At 45.5% G+C, this 20,251-nt stretch overlaps 4 protein-coding genes across 4 annotated transcripts; 1 reads left to right on the forward strand and 3 right to left on the reverse strand.

The window, feature by feature from the left end:
* Positions 1-231: 231 nt before the first annotated feature.
* Positions 232-1,007, reverse strand: KD926_002088 (ankyrin; the record flags this gene model as incomplete). The annotated part of the gene is made up of 2 exons (XM_053093887.1): positions 232-745; positions 793-1,007. The coding sequence occupies 2 exons, from the start codon at positions 1,005-1,007 to the stop codon at positions 232-234; spliced, it is 729 nt and encodes a 242-aa protein (XP_052951305.1).
* Positions 1,008-2,228: 1,221 nt separating this feature from the next.
* KD926_002089 (uncharacterized protein) lies at positions 2,229-2,759 on the reverse strand (the record flags this gene model as incomplete). The annotated part of the gene is made up of 1 exon (XM_053093888.1): positions 2,229-2,759. One exon carries the CDS (start codon positions 2,757-2,759, stop codon positions 2,229-2,231), a length of 531 nt encoding a protein of 176 aa, XP_052951306.1.
* A 9,508-nt stretch (positions 2,760-12,267) lies between these two features.
* Positions 12,268-15,024, reverse strand: KD926_002090 (non-ribosomal peptide synthetase; the record flags this gene model as incomplete). The annotated part of the gene is made up of 1 exon (XM_053093889.1): positions 12,268-15,024. One exon carries the CDS (start codon positions 15,022-15,024, stop codon positions 12,268-12,270), a length of 2,757 nt encoding a protein of 918 aa, XP_052951307.1.
* Positions 15,025-16,929: 1,905 nt separating this feature from the next.
* KD926_002091 (sodium P-type ATPase) lies at positions 16,930-19,534 on the forward strand (the record flags this gene model as incomplete). The annotated part of the gene is made up of 5 exons (XM_053093890.1): positions 16,930-17,686; positions 17,741-17,971; positions 18,064-18,527; positions 18,626-18,893; positions 18,969-19,534. The coding sequence occupies 5 exons, from the start codon at positions 16,930-16,932 to the stop codon at positions 19,532-19,534; spliced, it is 2,286 nt and encodes a 761-aa protein (XP_052951308.1).
* Positions 19,535-20,251: the final 717 nt, after the last annotated feature.

Below are 20,251 nucleotides of genomic sequence, written 5' to 3' on the forward strand. Positions count from 1 at the left end.
CATCTTTAAAAGCGAAGAATGGCTAAATAAAATTGTGAACGAATTTGGTGCCAAGCCATTTCTTGTCGGCTCTAATTTGGATGAGATCACGGTTCCCCCTAATCAGAGGAAAAACAAATTCATATTCGTGTTGCTACACAGTGCCGATTTATCTGGTGATATGAGATACGAAAAATCCAGCGATGGAAAGACGAAAGATGAGGAAACGCTTTTTTTCCAGTGTTTAAGTAATTACACAGTTACATAATTTTCACTCTTGAGATCAGACAAATAGTCCTTTACAGGTTCATGGTGATAGTGAACTGCATAGCTCAATGCATTTCGCCTGTAGGGATCCAAACGCCATGGATCTCCTCCATTCTCAACCAAGTATTTCACAGACTCCAGTGACCCAGCCCGAGCAGCATACTGAACAGGCGTACAGAGACCAAATCTATAATTCATCCTGTATTCTGGGTAGCCTTCATCGAGAAAATGATTGATTCTGTCCAGAACATGCGGGCTTCTGTTAGAAAGGTATTTCAGGATATTTAGTGCATCTGAATCACGTCTCATTGAAGCGAAGTGCAGAAGCTGGCCATGTTCGGTCGATCCTCCATACTGAAAGAAAAGCTTGATAATCGTGAATGAAGCCTCGGAGATAGCATAGGATAAAGGAGTGGCGTCCCGCAGCTGGCAGCGTTTATTAGGATCGGCGCCGTGCTCCAAAAGCCATGTTGCGAGACCCGGGTCGTCAAAAGTATAACTAGGGTATGTCAGATGTTAATCACGTAAGGAGCAGGGTATAATTACACGAGTGCTGAAGGGACTCCGGTATCAATGGCGGATCCTGTGTTGATATCCCAGCCACGATCAAGAAATGATTGAAGGATGTCGTACTGCTTTTCTCGGGTTGCTTTAGCGAACAATTCAAAATTCATAGTAGCTCCAATATCCAAAAGCTGTGCGGCAAGTTTGGAGTTGCCCTCCTCTATCGCTGTATGTAACCGGGTTGGAAGGTCTTCCATCTTTGCTGGTGGAGCAGCAGAGAAGGAAGAGGGAACTTCCCGACCGGGTTTCGTTTTTTATTAGTGGCGGGACCGACCATCTACCGGCGATCCCGCCACTGATAATCCCTTGCAGTTGTCTGTCATGTGATAAACGGTGCGGTGGATCTATCCACTGTAGCCTTCCTAATCAGGCTAGATCTGCAGGGTTTTATCTGTGGATAGACCCAATCACAAGCCACCCGGTTATGCCCAAAACCACTGGAGGTACAATAATGATATTGAGGCTTCATCTGTTCTTCTAAGGTGCGTTAAACGGATTTTTGGATAACGTAATTCCTGGAATGGCACCCCGCGCAGCCCCATTCAAGTGGGAGAGAACTTAGCGTTGATTGTTAAGGAAGCTATGGATTGGGCCAGGGCCTCATTCACTTATGCCCAACAAGAGGCCAAATGCCAAACGAGCAAGTCCCGTTTCCCAGCCCCCAAATAGGAGGAGAACGACCTGATCTGGTTAAGCTTGAAAAATATCAAGACCGATCGCCCAAGCAAGAAGCTAGTCTGGAAGAACCATAAGTACCGTGTTACCGAGACGATAAGGACTCGCGCAGTCCGTCTTTATGTTCCCCAAGGGGTACATAATGGGCCTAGTCCGCCCAGCAGCAACGGACCCTCTCCCCTCGCAAATACAGAAAGGCCGGCAACCTCTGGAGCTTCTAGTAGACGGTGAGACTGAATATCATGTCGAGGACATACTGGGGAAAGCCTGCTCTGCTATCACGTGAAATGGGCCGGACACGAAGAGCCCACATAGGAACCTACAACCGCACTACAGGACACTACAGCTACGCACAAGTGGGAAACTACGCAGGAAATTCCATGGAGGTACCCTCGCCGGCCAAGAACTGCCAGCTAAATACATATAAGACTGGTACCCTCGGAAAATCACATTAGGAACAATCCGATTGTCTTCCGGAACAATTGCCTTGCGAGTGACGTCGAACGAAACCTGCGTCCCGTCGCTTAGGGAATGAAGCTGGGAGTCTAGGACGCATTCACCCAAATGAGATGACCACTGACACTTGGAGAAAAGGGGAAGGGGATTCATGTTATATTGGAGCTTGCCGGTTATATGGCTGCTCACGTCATCTTACACTGTATTAAGTTGAGCTTCCACCTCCACCACCTTTCTGAATACAAGTATTTTCACACAGGGGCGCTTCAAAGTTATACATAGGAACTTCAAAACCACCCCTGGTCTACATCTTCTAAATACACTTTCGGTTCCGGGCCACTTCCGTCAATAAAAACCGTGCCTGCAGCAGGTGACCTGGCAGCAGGCTCTTGTATATTATATTTAAGAACCCTGGGCATTGGATTGTCCTCCAGGTTCTCCAAAAGAATATCCTCAATGAGATTCTTCTGATCTGGCAAAGCGATAGTGCCTTCGAAGACGCCACACACTATGCCGGAGGTTTTGACATCTGGAGCTAGACGAAAGTCCTTCTCATTCCGCAGTATATCGAGGAGCTTCCCCATTTGCTCCCGTGTGTGATTTTTGGCAGCCTGGGCATCCGTTGTCGGATATGGTAGGGGGGAAATATGGGCTAGGATTGCACCTCTCTTCGAAACGATCATAATGGCGGTGCAGCCATTTAAATTACCTGTGCCAATGGCTTTCTTCCCATCATTGATGAAGGAAACAAAGCCAGCCTTGTTCATGGGCACATTTAAGGCTTGCCCGGTTGATACGGCGGTAGCAAAACGTGACATGACAGGGACTCTGTTTCAAGAGAGGGATGGCATTAGTCTAGCATAGATAAATGGAAAAGAATTGGCTTACATCAACGTGGTAGTTAGTGGCTAGTTAGTTAACGGAGAAATTTAGATCTGCTAATGCCTTGATATGCCAAGAATATCGATTGAGAAAGAAGGAAAGAACGACAAATAAGGGTATCTAAAGGGTGTACTCTAGGTTTATATAGCTTTTGTGTTCGGCTTTGGTAAACGCTAATCATTCCTGGCTGAGGGGTAGACGGTAAATGAACAAGGATCAATATGCCCTTAACGTATTACTAACCACCGGGACCATGTTCCCCTGTAAGGTTTCATCGGGCTTCCCTTCCCATATAGCGCCAGGTCAGTCACATAAAACAGTGGCTGCCAACATTATTTGATCCGCATCTTCTGTTGGAACCTTGCTGCCTGATTTCTATGGCCTTAGTTTGCCTAACCTAGTTTAGTGCACATGTGGCCCACAGTAGATGTTCCACAGTTGGCTAGCTAGCTTCGATAGAGAATTCAAGCACTCTAGACTATCAGTCCTGTCATCTTCTTCCTCAGATAGCACTATTTCTATTGGAAATACACCTCGTGCATATCATATTCCAATATTAGTAGGCGCGCTTTGGTTCAGCTGATCTACATCTTGAATATGCGCTGGCCTATCTTTCCACTCTTCATGCCATTTAGTGTGATAGCTTCCTCAGGCGACAATGGAAGTATTCCCGCCTTAAGAGTAAGTAGGATAGCAACATAGTTGCGAGTTGATACGAATCTACCCCTCTATCTATTAGACAACACCCTACAAGAAGAAGAGATAGTGGTTATGCAAGAGAATTAAGAACCCTATCATTCGTATGGTATTCGCTCCTTAGTAGGCTACGTGCGTATAGCCGATACAGTGTCATTCTGTCCCCCTTCCCCTGTGAATCCCACAACACGAGTTGAATAACTACACTCCATGCAGCTTATTCTTTGGTTACAAACCTACCTTCAACAGCTTTGTGCCTTACTAGTGCCGAGTAAGTTGAAAATAATACTTGGGGGAAGGGCGGAGCACGAAACGAATCATGGATTCTAATTAACTCAAGTTGTGACTGCTTTTTACTCCACAAGAACGCTGAAGCTAGAAGCTAGGGAGGGATAACAGATCTTAAATTCCTACGGAGGCGGGTAGGTACCGGAACGGATAAATATACCGGAATTATGTATCCCCATGACTGTGGCAGATGCGGGTACGGCCTAAAAATGGTGGGTGCGCTTTCACCAATCAGACCCTTAGTAGGTCTGGGGCATTTACGCACTGAGCTATACTAAAAATATCGGGATTCCAAGCCAACAGCTTGGAACGCGTATCGCCCTATTGTAGTCTGCAAATAATCATAGTTTATTCTTAGTAAATCAACTATATATGTTAATACCTGTCACCTAAGTCAAGAGAATACCAGGAATGTCTACAATGTCTACTGCGGCGAATAGAAAGCGAGCTTCAGAGAGAGTCATTTGCCGCCAAAGATTATCCGAATATCTAAGTAAGTGTTTTGTAGTTATATCATATATGTTTACCTTACTAATAAGTCAGAGAACAACCTCTCAATATCTATCCCAGCTTCCGAAGTACGACTACACCCTATTCCAAGTGATCCCTATCGATGGCAGCATGACAAAGATTACAGCCATCTATTCAAGAAAAATCTTAGCGATCTTTCTACAAATAATTATATTCAGATTTGTGAAGCCTTGCAAGGCGGTCATATCTGGGCATTAAAAGAGACAGATTCTAGGAAGGAAACACCACAGGAAACAATATCATATGAAAAGCTCAAAGAAGACTTAGACAAACTGCAAGAAGAAAAGTCTTGTCTCCAAAGCGAAAATAAACAGCTGAAGAAGCTTCTTTGCTTTTATACCAGAAAATTGAAGGTCTTCCACTTATCACTTTCCAGAGCTGCAACACAAACACGCTCTACAATCCACATCATTGACCAGCTTCAGCAGTTGTCAGAAAATCAGGACTTCGAGTGAAATCTTGATACAAAAACATGTGAAGTAATAATCCAATAGTGTGAAAGCCAATCAAGATGATCAAAACTGATTTATTCGGTGCTAAAAGACTAAACTTTCAAGTATAGAGAAGGAAGGAAGGGAAGGGAAAGTGGGCGGACTGAGTAAGAGCAGAGTAAACAGTGCAAACAGAACAAACAATACCCGGCCCTCACAATAGAAATATGATTTTGTCAGCGAAAATGGGGCAATTTTACCGCTAGGATTCAACACCTTGCCGCTTGCCGTCTAGATCAACTCTGACGGCATTTCATGGCTTCAAGATAAGCCGATTCCAAAGAAGCCACGTAGTCATATTGCATGTTAAATAGCTTCATTTCGATCATCTAAATCAAGATGATCAGACCTTCTTTGGGCTTCGATTCGGCATACAAATTACTAGGCAATACGAAACCTTCATGGTCCAATAGATTTCAACCTCTTCAAAGATGGTATGCCTAAAAATAGTCCAGCCTTGGAATATACCGTGTACGGTATATGACGTGTTCTAGCTCTGGCTCAGCACGATCATATAATAGATTAACAACAGGCGAGAGGGGAAGTAGCAACTGCAACCCGACACCCTACTCCGTAGTCCCTGATTTGAAATCATCGTGATGTTGGAAAATCAAAATAGCACCACTACTCCTAGTCAATTTTTGCCTGAGGCTGATGATTTGCCGCAGGTCTTGTTTTCGCTACCCTTATTTGCTTCTGGCCAATAGCCGGAATAACCCAAGTCATTCCCTGAAAAAGCTCGTGATGTAGGTCAATATGATGGTGGAGGAGACTGATGTGTCATTGGTGGTGTGACGGTCTACAAAGAGTTTTAGTAAAAGACAAGTTTTTTTCTGACTCGTAGTCAAAGAATTTTCCCATGGGGAAGAAAGGCTTTTTAGGAGGAAGGATCTAGAGCCTCTATGTACTGTACTGCCTACCGGAGGGTCCCTCGATCCTATACTAACTGACCGGAACGTTCCTCCGTACCGGGAAGCTTCTTGGCTTCAGGAAGTTATAGATGAAGGAGACTTCGCATTGGGTAATTAAAAATCCTGCGGATACGCCGCGAAAATTCCCACTCAGGATCACGACCATGAGGCCTACAAGCAACGCAAGGAGAGTCGATGAAGACGAGGATAAAGGAGCTCAAGCTGATGATTGTAAACCAGATAACTAGGAATGTATAGAGAAGGAAGCAAGATAGGATGCTGCGGAAAATGGGAAGGTAGTTACCAAGGTAGGTACTGTATGGTGTAGTTTACCGCTAGCGCTGAGTAGCTATCTAGTTGGCAACCCTTCCATCTGCTTGTCACGGATCTGAAAGAGGTAGGTGCGCTTCTACAGATCCCTTAGTAGGCCGTGTGGGATGGCTATACTCGGTTGCGAAACCAGTGTCACCCCGAGTTTAGTCTCTTTTGTTCTCCGCAGTACAAAGAGGGTAAAGCGCCTGATAAAAGGCTTGGCAAATAAATATGATTGGCTTAAAATCCAAATCTTCCTATTTACAGACTAGTCTCTACTCGATAAAACAAAGAGAAGGGTCTGGAGGGGTGGCACTGGTTTCGACTTTGTGTGTACCCGCTGAGCTACTAAAAAATAAAAAGACCAGAATTCCAAGTCAACGACCTGGAATACACATGGCTCTATATGTCAGTTTTTCATACTGCTCTCAGACAGTCTTTCCCACTCTATGTATTCTATGTGAGTTAGTGAGGTTTGTTTAATAATGTGAAAATTGGTGATTTCTAAGCATTTTTTATTATTTCCTTGCACCTCTAGTGGACATTTTTTAGAACCGTTCCTAGAGGCCCAAGACCCGTGTATACCGTAGGAGCGTATTTGTGGAGAACGATGCGTACCCTATGTCAGGTAGGCAGCTCAAGTGGAAAGAATCGTCAAAGATAAAAGTTTTCCATATATTATGATCAAAAACCAACTAAGCTCTGTCAATTATATAGTCAAATGACGTTCCTGCAACCTGGCTTCTAGGCTCGCAAAAAGTCTATTCTATCGAGCGTTTCTTTCCACGTGGAGGCTTGAAGCAGTGAATATCTTCAAGATGGTAAGATAGCTCTGCCAGTGACCCACATTCTTGCTGGCATGCTGGATGACGACAATGGAATTTGCCAAGTAGAGCCTTACTGTTCAAATGAGATTGAACGTGGCTGTACCATTTGCTCATATCCAAATACTGTTCCATCCGTTTTGTAGGCCATAGGCTGCTATCGCCCAAGCAAAATGGGCAGTAACCAGGCTTAACTGGACAATTCCGGAATATTATTGGATCACATCGAAGCAAATCATCTGGTGTGCAGAGATGAACTGCGCAATGCTCGTGCCAGTCTTTCCGATTATTAGACCACAAGCCACACTCAAAGCAAAATTCCGCAAAGCAATCACTCCCTATTCGGCGAATTTGTTCTGACATACAACGATAGAGATGAAGCCATTGACGATGTGGACGGAACCTATTAAGTTAGTCGAGATAATATCACATAAATAAGAGCAAACTTACATATCTAACGATTTGCCGCATACACAACTTCCATCGACTGGCTGTAGACCTGAGCGATAAGCAACTTGATGATGATTTCTGCAAATTGCTTCTAACGCTAGTATAGCCTCTCGTCCAGTTGGGCTTCGTATAGATGACTTAGTGGGCAATATCCTAGCAAGAAGATCACGCTCTGGCATAGCACGTCGATGATAGAGGAAAGAAGTTTGTTCATAAATATTTCCTGATTGAGTACCTTGTTGGAGATGACGTTGTTGTTTTAGTTCCTCTAGATATAGTTTGTCCTTTTGACTCTGGATACGACGGCGCTGTAAACGTATTTCTTTGACAGTTTCGGGGTCATTTGCGTCTTCAAGCTGCTTTTTAAGTGAGGTTGATTCGTTATCAAGAGCTATAATGTCTTCTCTTTCCTGGAATTCAAACTCCGCTTTCGCGGCTAGAGATTGCCATAGGTTGGGGTCTCGGTACAGTCCCATACTCCGTCGATTTTGGATATGTTCATGGCGAGAGGCAATATTCAGGTAGGTTGCAGGTCCATCTACTTCGCACACAGGGTGAGCATATGACCTGCCAAAGGTGCGCGGTTCGACGTGTCCGGCCTGTTTCATTCGGGCTGTCTGAGAGTACTTTTTATCTGGAGAATGTTAATACTTATATATAAATAACTGAATTGGGATTTGCTTGCCTGCTTCCATAAGATTCCATCGGCGACACGCACGGGCAGTAACATTGCGATTATATCCACTTCGATGTCCAAGATCTGCAAACTCTTTTCCAAAGGCATCAGCACCTCTCGCTTTTCCAGTAGAACGTTCACAATCAAGTTCATTGAATGGTCTGAAGATTGGTATGTCGAGGATCTCATTTCTGAAATGAATGACCAAGATAATATGATTATCTTGTGTAACCAGATCAGTAAGCTTGATAGAGTCGACTGCATCAAGTATCTCAGAACAAGAATTATACTGGAGAAAGGCCCGGTCACCGGAGAACAGTGGCAACATAAACAGAATAAAATTAAAGAACAGGGGTACCTCCTCCCTATACACCTCATAAAAGGCATTTATTGGAAGTTGCCATTTCTTCATTCGCTTGTAACCTTTGATATACTCCCGAGAATATGTTAAAACCAGCATCGGAATCTGATCGACTAGCTCTACAGTGAGTACAAAATGCTATAGCCTATTAGTATTACAGCTTTCAAACTTGTAATTTTTAATCACGAACCTTATAGCATGCTGCCATAACAGCGGCACGAAGAATTGAATCCTTATCATCACTTTTTTTCTCACGAGCGACAGTTCGGCGAGCTGTTGATTCATGGACTTCACCTGTTCGGGCAGAGGAAAAACAATACAGTAACATTGATGCCGTTAGCTGTACTCTACTCCGATCAGGATAACACCCCCGGTATTCCTTAAAGTCCCTACACCAGAGCTGAGTTTGAAGGACAGTCAAATCATTCGGAGAGAATCCGTCTTTAGGCATCTCGACATTTGGAAGACCAAGTTTATTTGCCAGGTCTGATATAATATACTAGAGATATCTTTAGTATACTGTAGAGACCTTAAGCAGAGTTTAAGCAGACGAACCTCTTTCATTGTTGTTGACATACTTTGGGGGACATGGAAGTCCCTATTTCGAGATAGGCCTGCCTCAAAGTGCCGTCGAAAATTTTCAATGGTGTCAGGTGTGGGTTTATTCTCGATTCGCCCATCTGTATTTTTAGCTACAAACTCAAGGAAGGCTTTGTAAGTTTGGATGTCAGGTGGAGAACGGGCGGCAGGGTGTAGCTCTAGGAATCTGAAAATATCAGTAAGAATTCTCTGCAGACCAGAGATATTTGTCTACCGGTCAAATATCCCAAGAGCTCGGTCATATTCCTCTTGTGTTCGTGGAAGAATAGCTCGCTTTATTTCTTTGTTATTATGATCATCGAGGTTGACTACACACGTAAACCTCGCTGTTGGATCTTGTCGCATGTCGAACGAGTAGGCTGAAGTATGAAAGGAAGAAAGATAAAGGAGGAAAGATAAAGGAGGGAAGATAAAGGAGGAAAGACAAAGGAGGAAGGATAAAGGAGGAAGGATAAAGAAGGAAGGATAAAGAAGGAAGGATAAAGAAGGAAGGATAAAGAAGGAAGAGTAAGACGGTGTGAGCGCCATCTTTTTAAAGGTGTATCTGCCCCTCTTTCTGGCTTTTGTGTTCCAATATCAGAATGCTACGTTTGGTAGCTTGGGTGCAAAATATTCAGGGGACTGAAGACTTCACCTGAAGCCGCCTGATCAGCAACGTCAAAGCGGCAAGCCTGCGGGCGCTGGGGTGGGTGACCACGAACATATAAGTGCTGTTGTATGTTTTTTTGTTTTTGTTTATTTTTATGCTTTAGAGACAAAACCAAGCCCGGCTTGCTTTCTTTGGGTGTTTTTTTGTGGGTGGAGGAGGTTCCTGACCGGTAATAATATATTTTCTATCGATCACCCGCTACTTTATAATTAACAAGTGACTCAATTCCACGAGAATCGTACGACGCACCGTCCTGCCTACTTCATGCTATAAAATAAATAGAAGAAAAGGCTCGAAAAGTAGATTAATCCACTACTACCATTTGTTTATGTGCTAATAGCGTACATCTGTCTTAACTTAATATCTAGTGTGACGGTCTACAAAGGATCTTAGTAAAAGACAAGTTTGCTTATGACTCGTAGTCAAAGAATTTTCCCATAGGGAGGAAAGGCTCTCTAGGAGAGAGAATCCAGGGGCTCTATATACTGCCTGGGGCTTTGCCTCAGGCAGGAATGCTTGCAGGATAACTAGGAATGTTCCTGGATGCCTACCGCGGAGGATCCCTTGATCCTATACTAACTAACCAGAACGTTCCTCCGTACAGGGAAGCTCCCTGGCTTCAGGAGGTAACATCTAGATTGATGATGAATATGAATGTAATAACCCCTCAGATCATTAAATTGAATACCCCGTTACAGCATTGCTCTTCATAATAAAGAACACTAAGAGAGACATCCCTTTCCATAAGTCATTTGATCTCCGAGAGGCGGTGTTAAAAAGTGATAGAATACAAGTGAATGTTACAAACTTAGTTTTTTTCACTACCGGATATCGCTTTAACATTATGACATTTATCATTCCGCTCATGTTGATGACTAAATTTATTTTTGAAAGATTTTCAATAGTAAGGCGGTGTCGTAACTGCTCACTTCTTGAAGAACTCTTAAGAGATTATTATTGTCAATCGTCTGTGCCCTAGCAAATGGCCCTGGAATCAGTGTTTGCATGAAACAGGGTTGCACACGCATAGCTATGCATGCTTATATTCTAATGGGCTCAAATTTCCAAGGAGATACAAACTAGAGGCGGAGGAGGGTATGACAGGTGGACGAGTGGATTAGCTTTAATTTAATCCGGGGTATGGCCGCGTAGTTGTTTATGTCCGGTGGGTCCGGGAACGGCAACTCGGGGGCGTCTTGTCGCATCTGTGAAACATATTCTGCGCCGTGCCCATTACCAATTAGCGCTTCCAACTAATCAATACCGGGAAATTCGAAAGTCCTACGATACTTCTTGCCTTCGTCGGCGGCTAGCTCCAGCAGGATGTCATTTTCAAACGTCTACGCCTGGGGACCGCGCAGAAGGATACCCACTTCTGTGGCCAGAGCTGACACCCGCGTGCTTCCGCCAGTCACCTCCTCTATATGAAAGTCTTCTGGTTTGACACGAGGAGTAGAGTCAGTAGCGAACAAGCTCCTGGAAATAGCTCTCTTTTGGCTGTTGGATTTTCCCGGCAAGGACAATCTCTATGGCCAAGGACGGCAGAAAGGGATGGAAATATGCCGATTCTGCTACTGGAAAAAATTCAAGTCTCTCAGAAAGATGTTCATATGCAACAGAAAATCACACATTCAAATATCGCTCGAATATCATTGTACTACTTATCCATTCTACTCAACGTATGAGCAGGCTAGTTTTCTGGTTTTTAACTGACACCCAACGAATCATGACTCAAGCATATGTCAACCAGTAGCCCTCGACAAATGATCAAAGTCTTCTATATTTGATCTGGTAAGAACTAGCCGCCTATTTATGATAGACAGGAGCCGAAAAGGCTAGCTAACTGCGAAGCCTAACGAAAGTCCTCTAATAGTGTGGAATCCAATTTCCTGTCGTCGAACTTTCGATACTTGGAGCGGGCGCGTCTCACGAGAAGATGGCCAGGCACACCAGCATGATCTAATAATGTTGGCGATTGAAATCGGTTTTGCAGAGCATGCGACGATAATGTGACCAATTTTAGTCACCTATTGATTGATACATTATACGTCCTGCTCGCTTATGTCCTGGGATGATACAACCCGCTTGTCGTCACAATAACTATGCAACCTCCAACCTTTTTACCTGACGATTGTTACGAAAGTCAAGAGGGACGACTATTTCTCCCTTGAAGCTAAGCAGGGTGACTTCCCAGCCGTTCGATGTCAGATGGTCAACATTTTGATCTACTACTCAACCCGCCTCTTGTCATTACTCCTCGTTCCCTTCACTATAAAGCCTTCCTGATGAGACTGCATTTTGTTGTTCGATTCTTAACTCCAGCCATGTCTGGTCTCAGTGATATTCAAAACGCAGCGAGAGAAAGTCAACAGCAGCACCAACTAGCATGGCTACATGGCTAACTGAAATGATGAGACTAGGGAACGCTTACGATTTATAATAGAAGAATGCGAAGACCTCAAATTCAATTCTGCCGGAACGAGACCCAGGCACTCTGCTACAGGGTCGTCAAGGAGAATCATACTATTTCATCTCAATCAAGACCATGGGCTACCAAAGCATGAGATAATGAAGGTTTGATATCAGGTCATCGAGGTCAGTAATTCAACCAGGTGACTAGGTGATGAATGCTGGACCTTCCTGCTGGCTTTACCTTCATACGCCTCTCACCATCATTGCCTGTTCAAGCGACTTGTGCAACTCTCGTACATGTCTGGGCCCAAATACATCGTGATGCTTCCCCGGAAGCCCGTAGTATTTAATTTTCTTTCTTGAGAAGTCTTGCCATTTGCCCAAACGTTGCAACCATTCTTCCTTAGTAGCCCCGACCATCTCAAGTGGATCGCAATAAAAGATGTCCAGGTGCTCGACCGACCCTTTAGGTTGGTATTTCCTTGCGATTTCTTGCAGACTAAAGGTGACATTTGCCCAATTCTCCAATTTCTGCTCATCCAGCGCTAGATTAGACAACCGGGATGCGTTCGCAGAATGGATGAGGCGCGTGATAGCGTCTACCTTGGACAAGCCTGCTAACTCAGTCAACAGTGTGCGGAACACATCCTCTGTTATGACGTCCACAAAATAAGCCAGATTGAGCAGACAGTCTGACCATTGCACTTGCTGCAGACGTGGGTGCACATGCGGTGGGCGGTTGACGCTAGCCAAAAAGCGTACTTCGTCGCCATTCTGTTCAAGAATTTTGCCAATCTCAAAAGCCAGCATTGCGCCGTATGAATATCCCATGATGCAGTACGGTCCTTGAGGCTGTTGCTTTTTAAGATTCGAGTAGTAGATAGAAATACACTCCTCCAGGCTGGAGAAATAAGGTTCACCAGGAATGAATCCTCGTGCGCGGAAGCTGAATACTGGGCGATCAGTAATCTGCTTGGCCAGGTTCAGGAAGACGAGTGCTTCGCCAGCTGCTGGATGTATCAGCCAGAGTGGGGGTTTCTTGCCCTGTATTTGGAGCGGCACAAAGGGTGTATATGCATCAGGCTCTTGCAGTGACACCGCTAACCTGCGCACTGTTGAATGCGTGATGATGGTGGCAACGGGAACTTCTTTGACAAGGGCTAGTCGTCTTTGAAGACATCTTTGCAGTTTGATTAGGCTGATGGATGTCAATCCCATCTCAAAAATGTTGGTTGTCGCACTGATGCATTCTTGCTCCACGTTCAAAGCATCTGCAACTTCCTCCAAGACTATCCTCTCTATGTTGTTTTCTGGTGGCAGGTAGATCGAACGCTGATATCTTTCGATCATTTCGGCGTTCCTCATCTGATCAACCTGGAACTGGCCATTTTCAAACGCTCTGGACATGACAGATCTTTCTATCTTTCCAAGTGCTGATCTTTCAATCCTTTGCACTGGCAACACGATCGGATGACTATTTGTTATCATGAAAACTGCTTTTCCAATAGCTTTCATCGTGTTATGCCGGGCCTCAAGATCCCCATTTGGGTACCTAGGAACATACATGATACAAACAGCTTCTGTTGGAGCACCAGGGGAATGTTGGGAAAAGCACACCAAATCTCCTCCCGTGACCCCTTCTATGCCTGCGTCCTCGATCGCAGCCTCGAGAGTCTGTGGGTAATACTTGACCCCATTGATTGAAATGACATGCTTCGTACGTCCGACCAGGACTAGCCTCCCACTCTTATCTGTGAGTGCCATGTCTCCGGTTTTAAACCATCGATCCGACGTGAATGCTTCTTCAGTCGCGAACAGATCGTTATGGTAGGCGGAAAATACGGCAGGGCCCTTGAGTTCGAGGTTTCCAACCTCGCCTGGACCAGTCAATGCACCCTCGGAGGAGGTGATGCGGACTTCAATCCCAGGGACACCATATCCAACAGATGCAAATTCATACTTCTGCTCCAGGTCATGCGAGGGAAATGAAAGGTTATATATCGATCCAGCACATGTTTCGGTCATGCCAAAAGCCGGCACAATGACGTTTGAAGGCGCGCCGTGTTCTTGAAGCCGACGGGAGACCCGAGAGCAGTTCGAAACCACGTTTCCTTCGCCTCCAGACACAATGGCCTGCAGAGAGCTCAGATTAAAGCTGTCGCTTGCTGCGCCAGCGGAATCAAAAAAGCGCTCAAGTTCTGCAAGGAAAAAATTCGGAGCAAACGTCCTAGCAACGTGATGTCGCTCGATCACCCGAAGAAAGGTAGATGGCTCGGACACGATGTCTTCCGGTTGAACATGCACTTGGTCTGTCCCGGTGAACAAAGAAAGGAGGTGTATTTCAATAAGGCTGCCGACATGATCAAGCCGGATCCAATTCAAAAAGGCACCGCCATCCTTCACGGGTAGAATCGCGCATTTCCCCTGAAGGGAAGCAATTATCTGCCCATGAGTCAAGCAGACTGCTTTCGGTAGACCGGTGCTACCAGAAGTTAACATAAGTAAAGCCGTATCAGCTGGCTTAGAACTGAGAGGGCTAGCGAATGCTCCGAGCGAATTATGTCGGGGTATCCCAAGCGTTTCAACGTCGATAATATTGAGATCAGTATCTGATGGGAATATGGACCGTATATTCGAGCTCGTTAGGCAAACAGGATTGTCCAGAAGACTATTCAGATGGCACAGATGCCTTTTACAAGAATCCGTGCTTTTTGGAAAACCAGTCGACATGGCGGGGACACATCCTGCATGGATAACAGACCACAGCCAGATAATATTATCGAGATGATTTTCGAAATGAAGTAGAACGATAGAGCCATCAGAACACACATTGAGGTTGCGCAAGAGATTGCCGTTACCGATTACCAGCGTATAAAGGTCCCCATAAGTGAGCCGCTGGGCCTCCTTGTCGATTGACCCGCTGGGGTAGGTCACAACCTCACGGTTTGTGCTGGAGCTGGCTGCGTTGCTCAGAAGCTGGTTGAGAGTTTGAACAGTCATGTTGATATAATAATATAGTCCCTGGTCCAGACCTTTGGCAGTGGGTATGAATGTCTTCTTGATTGCTGCAGTAGAGTTTACAACTTTCAGTTGAGTTCAAAAGGCTCAGGTCGAAATTGTATACAATGATAGAAGCCTTCGAAACGGGACACCTCGCCCCCCTCTTGCATTTATCTTACAACCAACTATGAGCATGATGTCACGGAGAGCAGCATTAACCTATTAGATAAAATCAAGCCCAGTACCACTTTCTTATGGAAAAAGGGTACGGGTGCAGACCATATCATGTTTTCCCATAACTCAAACGGGTGTGGTGCTCATAAATGCCATTAATTGCCCTAATAAGGGAAGTACATAGCTCAGGCGACCCTTGTATCTGGATATTTCTATTGGGGCTGAAGCTAAATAATTGAAACTAGCGATCAGAAAAATTTTCTCTTGTTTTCCGTGGGACACTTCGCCTCCCCCTTGCATTTATCTTACAACCAACTATGAACATGATGTCATGGAGGGCAGTATCAACCTATTAGATAAAGCCAAGCCCAGTACCATTTTCCTATGGAAAAAGGTTACGGGTGCAGACCATATCAGGTTTTCCCATAACTCAAACGGGTGTGGTGCTCATACATGTCATTACTTGCCCTGATCAGGGAAGTACATAGTTCAGGCGACCCCTGTATCTGGATATTTCCATTGGGGCTGAAGCTAAATAATTGAAACTAGCGATCTAAGAACTTTTCTCTTGTTTTCCGTGGAAAATGTATACAAAGTTGGCTATTCCAAGGCTTCAGCAGCGTGCGCTAAAGCACATGGTATTGTATAGAATCAATTCCCCTTCATTTCCATGTCAGTTCTGTTTTGAAGACCCACAAATTCACTCAAATCCACATCCAATGATTTTGTGCGATCTACTCTCCTTATGATAACTACCTTTATATATGCCTACTAGGTTGAAGTACGTCAAACTCGGTACGATATTTATATTCCAAAAGACCACGCGCAATTTGTTTGGGTGTGCATGAGAATATGACATTAATGAAATCGTACACGTAATACGCAAATTGTAACCCTTTGAATGAAATATCGAGGATCAAAATTTAGGACTCATTATGTGATTAGACGTACACAGTGAGCTGGCAAAGTCATGCTACGTGGTGGAAGTTTCGATGAGTCTATACCGGCAGGAGACAACAGGCTGGCATTCGGATTATTTCTCATGCTCCATAATTTTCCACCTTTATATATACGGATGTGCAGGTAAGCAAGGGCTTGTTGATGCTTGCAACTACGCTATCTTATAGCCACTCACAAGATAATCATCAAGAGGGTGAAGTGACAATGCATTGGAAATTTGGTCTTTTTTGTTGAAATATTACAAACTTCTGCCCCCCAATTTGTCACCGCGAGGGCTTGCATAACATGATATGAGCCGTTGGCGTGAGGTGTAAAAGATGGCGACCTGGGTGTTCTTTCACCGGGCACACTCCCATCTCTGTGAATTCCATAACCCCCTCCCGGCGTCAGGATGCGTATCCGATCGCCTGCCTTGACTTGACACTGGTTCTTCCCGCCGATATTGACCGTGAGTCCACTCTTCTTGATCCAAAGGTTGATTCCACGGGCTCCATCTTCCCCTCCGGCTATCCCATATGGACGGAACACCCTGCGCTCTGAGAGGATTCCGGCGTGCATGTCGATTTGAAACTCCAGCTCACGCACAACGCCATCTCCACCGGGAAATTTGCCCTTATGATGTAGCTAACCATAGATTCAGACTCATTAACTCGTCCTCATCTCATGCACCATTTGCGTTCTTTCCCCCCACAACCAGTCCATCTCTGACAATCGATCATTATGGCTCACCCCAGACCATCGGAACCTGTAGCCGAAACCTACCGTTTGCCAATGACAACACTTCTATCCTACGATTTAGCAAGTTTCAGCTCTATGAGCGCCCTCTGTGACCATATTAAACGACTAGAAAGCCGCTGGGGCCGTCTCTATCATTTTACTAACAGTACTAGCCTGGTGGAAACAGTCAACTTCGAGACCGATGAAGCACTCCTGACCGGCGAGTCTCTTCCCGTCCAGAAGGAATGTGACTCAACATTTAAAGAAGACACTGGCCCTGGCGACCGTCTCAATATTGCTTATAGCTCGAGCACGGTCACCCGTGGCCGTGGCCGTGGTGTCGTCGTCAGTACAGGTATGTCCACGGAGATCGGTTCCATTGCTCTCGCATTGCGGGGTAGTGACAGTAAGCGTCGTCCCGTCAAGCGTGATCCTAACGGTGAAACCAAGAAGCGACAGTACTTCCAGGCTTGGACTCTCACCGGGACGGATGCTGTGGGTCGATTTCTCGGTATCAATATCGGAACGCTCTTACAAAGGAAGCTGTCAAAACTTGCCTGTTTACCATTTGGAGTTACTGTTATTTTTGCCATTGTGTGCATGGCTGCGAATCTCTTCAGCAGCAATACCGAAGTCATCATGTATGCAGTTGCAACCGGTATTAGTATGATTCCGGCGTGCCTGGTGGTCGTGCTCACAATTACTATGGCAGTAGGTACCAAGCGCATGGTCCAGCGGAACGTAATTGTTCGCAAGTTAGACACGTTGGAAGCACTCGGTGCCGTCACCGACATCTGTTCCGAGAAGACCGGTACATTGACCTAGGGCAAGATGGTTGTCAAAAAAGCATGGATTCCGTCTCAAGGAACTTACTCTATTGGCACATCTAATGAGACATTCAATCCTACCATTGGAGATGTCACCTTCACACCAGTATCTCCTTTGCAATTCGATGACGAGAAGGAAGGTCCCGCAGCAGAAAATGCAGAAGGCCTAGTCTCGGGAAAACGCCAGCTCGAGGATTTCTTGGACGTCGCGTCTATGGCCAACCTCTCTCATGTATACATGTCCGAAGAGGGCGAATGGAACGCGCGGGGTGAACCCACAGAAATCGCCATTCAAGTCTTTGCATCGAGGTTCCACTATTGGCGATATTCGAAAATCATGACTATATAGTATCGTGAACAGCCCTAGTGCCAATGACTGATGACCACCGTGAAAAAATCTTTCAGAACATGGAGGAACTTGCCAAGCTGGGACTTCGGGTATTGGCTCTAGCTCATCGACCGTATACTGGTCAGGCACAACTGCTCGAAGGTTCCGACCTGGAACGTGAGGATGTAGAGAATGATCTGTGCTTCCTGGGACTGATCGAATTGTATGATCCTCCGCGCCCCGAGACAGCGAACTCAATACAAGCCTGTTACCGGGCTGGTATTGTTGTCCATATGGTCACTGGCGATCACCCTGGCACTGCCAAAGCGATTGCTCAGCAAGTGGGAATTCTTCCTGCTGATTTCAACGCAGTGGCGGCCGATGTCGCGGACGCCATGGTAATGACGGCTAGTCAATTCGACAAACTCACTGATGAAGAGGTGGATTCGCTTCCGACTCTGCCTTTGGTCATTGCACACTGCACCCCACAGACTAAGGTACGCATAATCGACGCCCTTCATCGCCGTGGTCGCTTTACGGCCATGACTGGAGACGGAGTGAATAATTCTCCCTCGCTCAAGCATACTGATATTAGTATCGCTATGGGACAGGCAGGTTCCGATTGGCCAAAGATGCATCTGACATTATACTTACGGACGATAACTTCGCGTCAATTCTCAATGCCGTTGAAGAAAGTCGTCGTATCTTTGATAATATTCAAAAATTCGTGCTTCATCTTTTGTCAGAAAACATCGCTCAGGCCTGTACCTTACTTATCGGACTGGCTTTCAAAGACGCTGATAATCAATCTGTCTTCCCTCTGTCACCGGTCAAAATTCTCTGGATTATCATGATTACATCGGGTATGACCGACATGGGTCTTGGAAAGGAGGTGGCTGCCCCTGACATCATGAACCGTCCTCCCTAGAGTAAGCAAGGCATATTCACCTGGGAGGTGATCATCGACATTCTGGTGTATGGTATCTGGACCGCAGCGCTCTGCCTGGCGGCATTCTCTGTCCGCATGTGGGGATTCGGTGACGGTAAACTGGCCCGCGGTTGCAACAAGGAGTGGTCAGAAAAGATCAAAGACCGCGAACTAGTCTTCCGAGCACGTGCCACCACGTTCGTGTGCCTGACTTGGTTTGCGCTGTTCCTGGCTTGGGAAATGGTCAACATGCGCCGGTCTTTCTTCCGCATGCAGCCAAAATCCAAGAAATACTTTACACAGTGGATGTACGACGTCTGGCGGAACAAGTTTCTTTCCTGGTCCATCATGGCCAGATGGATCACCATGTTCCCTGTCCTCTACATCCCCGTTTTGAACGACGTCGTCTTCAAACATAAGCCCATCACCTGGGAATGGGGCATTGTGGCGGTCGAGGCTGTTCTGTTCTTCATTGGCGTTGAAGCCTGGAAATGGGCTAAGCGAGTCTTCTTCCGTCGCAGAGCCCGAAAATATCCGAAATCGAGTCCGTTAGAAGACATTCCGGAGCGACTTTAACGAATGCTTTCCCTGGTCCGACATCAAAAGGGCCGGGGAAGAAGCCTTCACGAGGTCTTCGTACACACATCAAAGAAACGGATCCACTAGGAAAATTCAGAACATCATCCATGGATATCTGGATTTTGGGCTCATGAGTTCGCTTATTCGGGGCTGCGCTGTCCCAGGGAATACTTTTCACCCACCAAACATGTACATACGGCAGAAAGAGCAGGCTCGGCGAGCTTATAATAGTTTATCGATTAAGCTCTATTGCTGGGTCTTTTAAACTAAAGATAGAAGCAAGCATGAGGTCATTCATGCTATCCCAGGAAACAACAGTAAATATAATATACTACTGCACTCAATGCTTTCAAGCTCAACCACTAAAACGATTGAGGCTTCACTGTCAATCGGATACAATTAGGACTGACTTGGCCAGGTTGGTGATGGGAAATGAAAGGATGAATATTACCACGTTATAATATTTTCGTGTTCGTGATAGCGAATTCGGCCATCCTTATCAAACGAATGATTCCTATTGTGGCACTCTTTTATAATAACACATCCTTGTCGTTCAGAAATCTGCGGGCAAGCCCCATGAGACTTCCTTCAGTCAATCGAGGTTTGTAACTCATCCCGATCTCGGTGATTATAGACATACTCATCAACTTGGCAGTCCAGCTTGTCCACCGACCTTGAGCCGTATCGTACTGATTTGAAGATGGCGGATTGTAC

This window comes from Aspergillus affinis, assembly GCF_023601865.1.
Source record: "Aspergillus affinis strain CMG 70 chromosome Unknown NODE_142_length_87120_cov_88_788277, whole genome shotgun sequence".
Classification (NCBI taxonomy): Eukaryota; Fungi; Ascomycota; class Eurotiomycetes; order Eurotiales; family Aspergillaceae; genus Aspergillus; species Aspergillus affinis.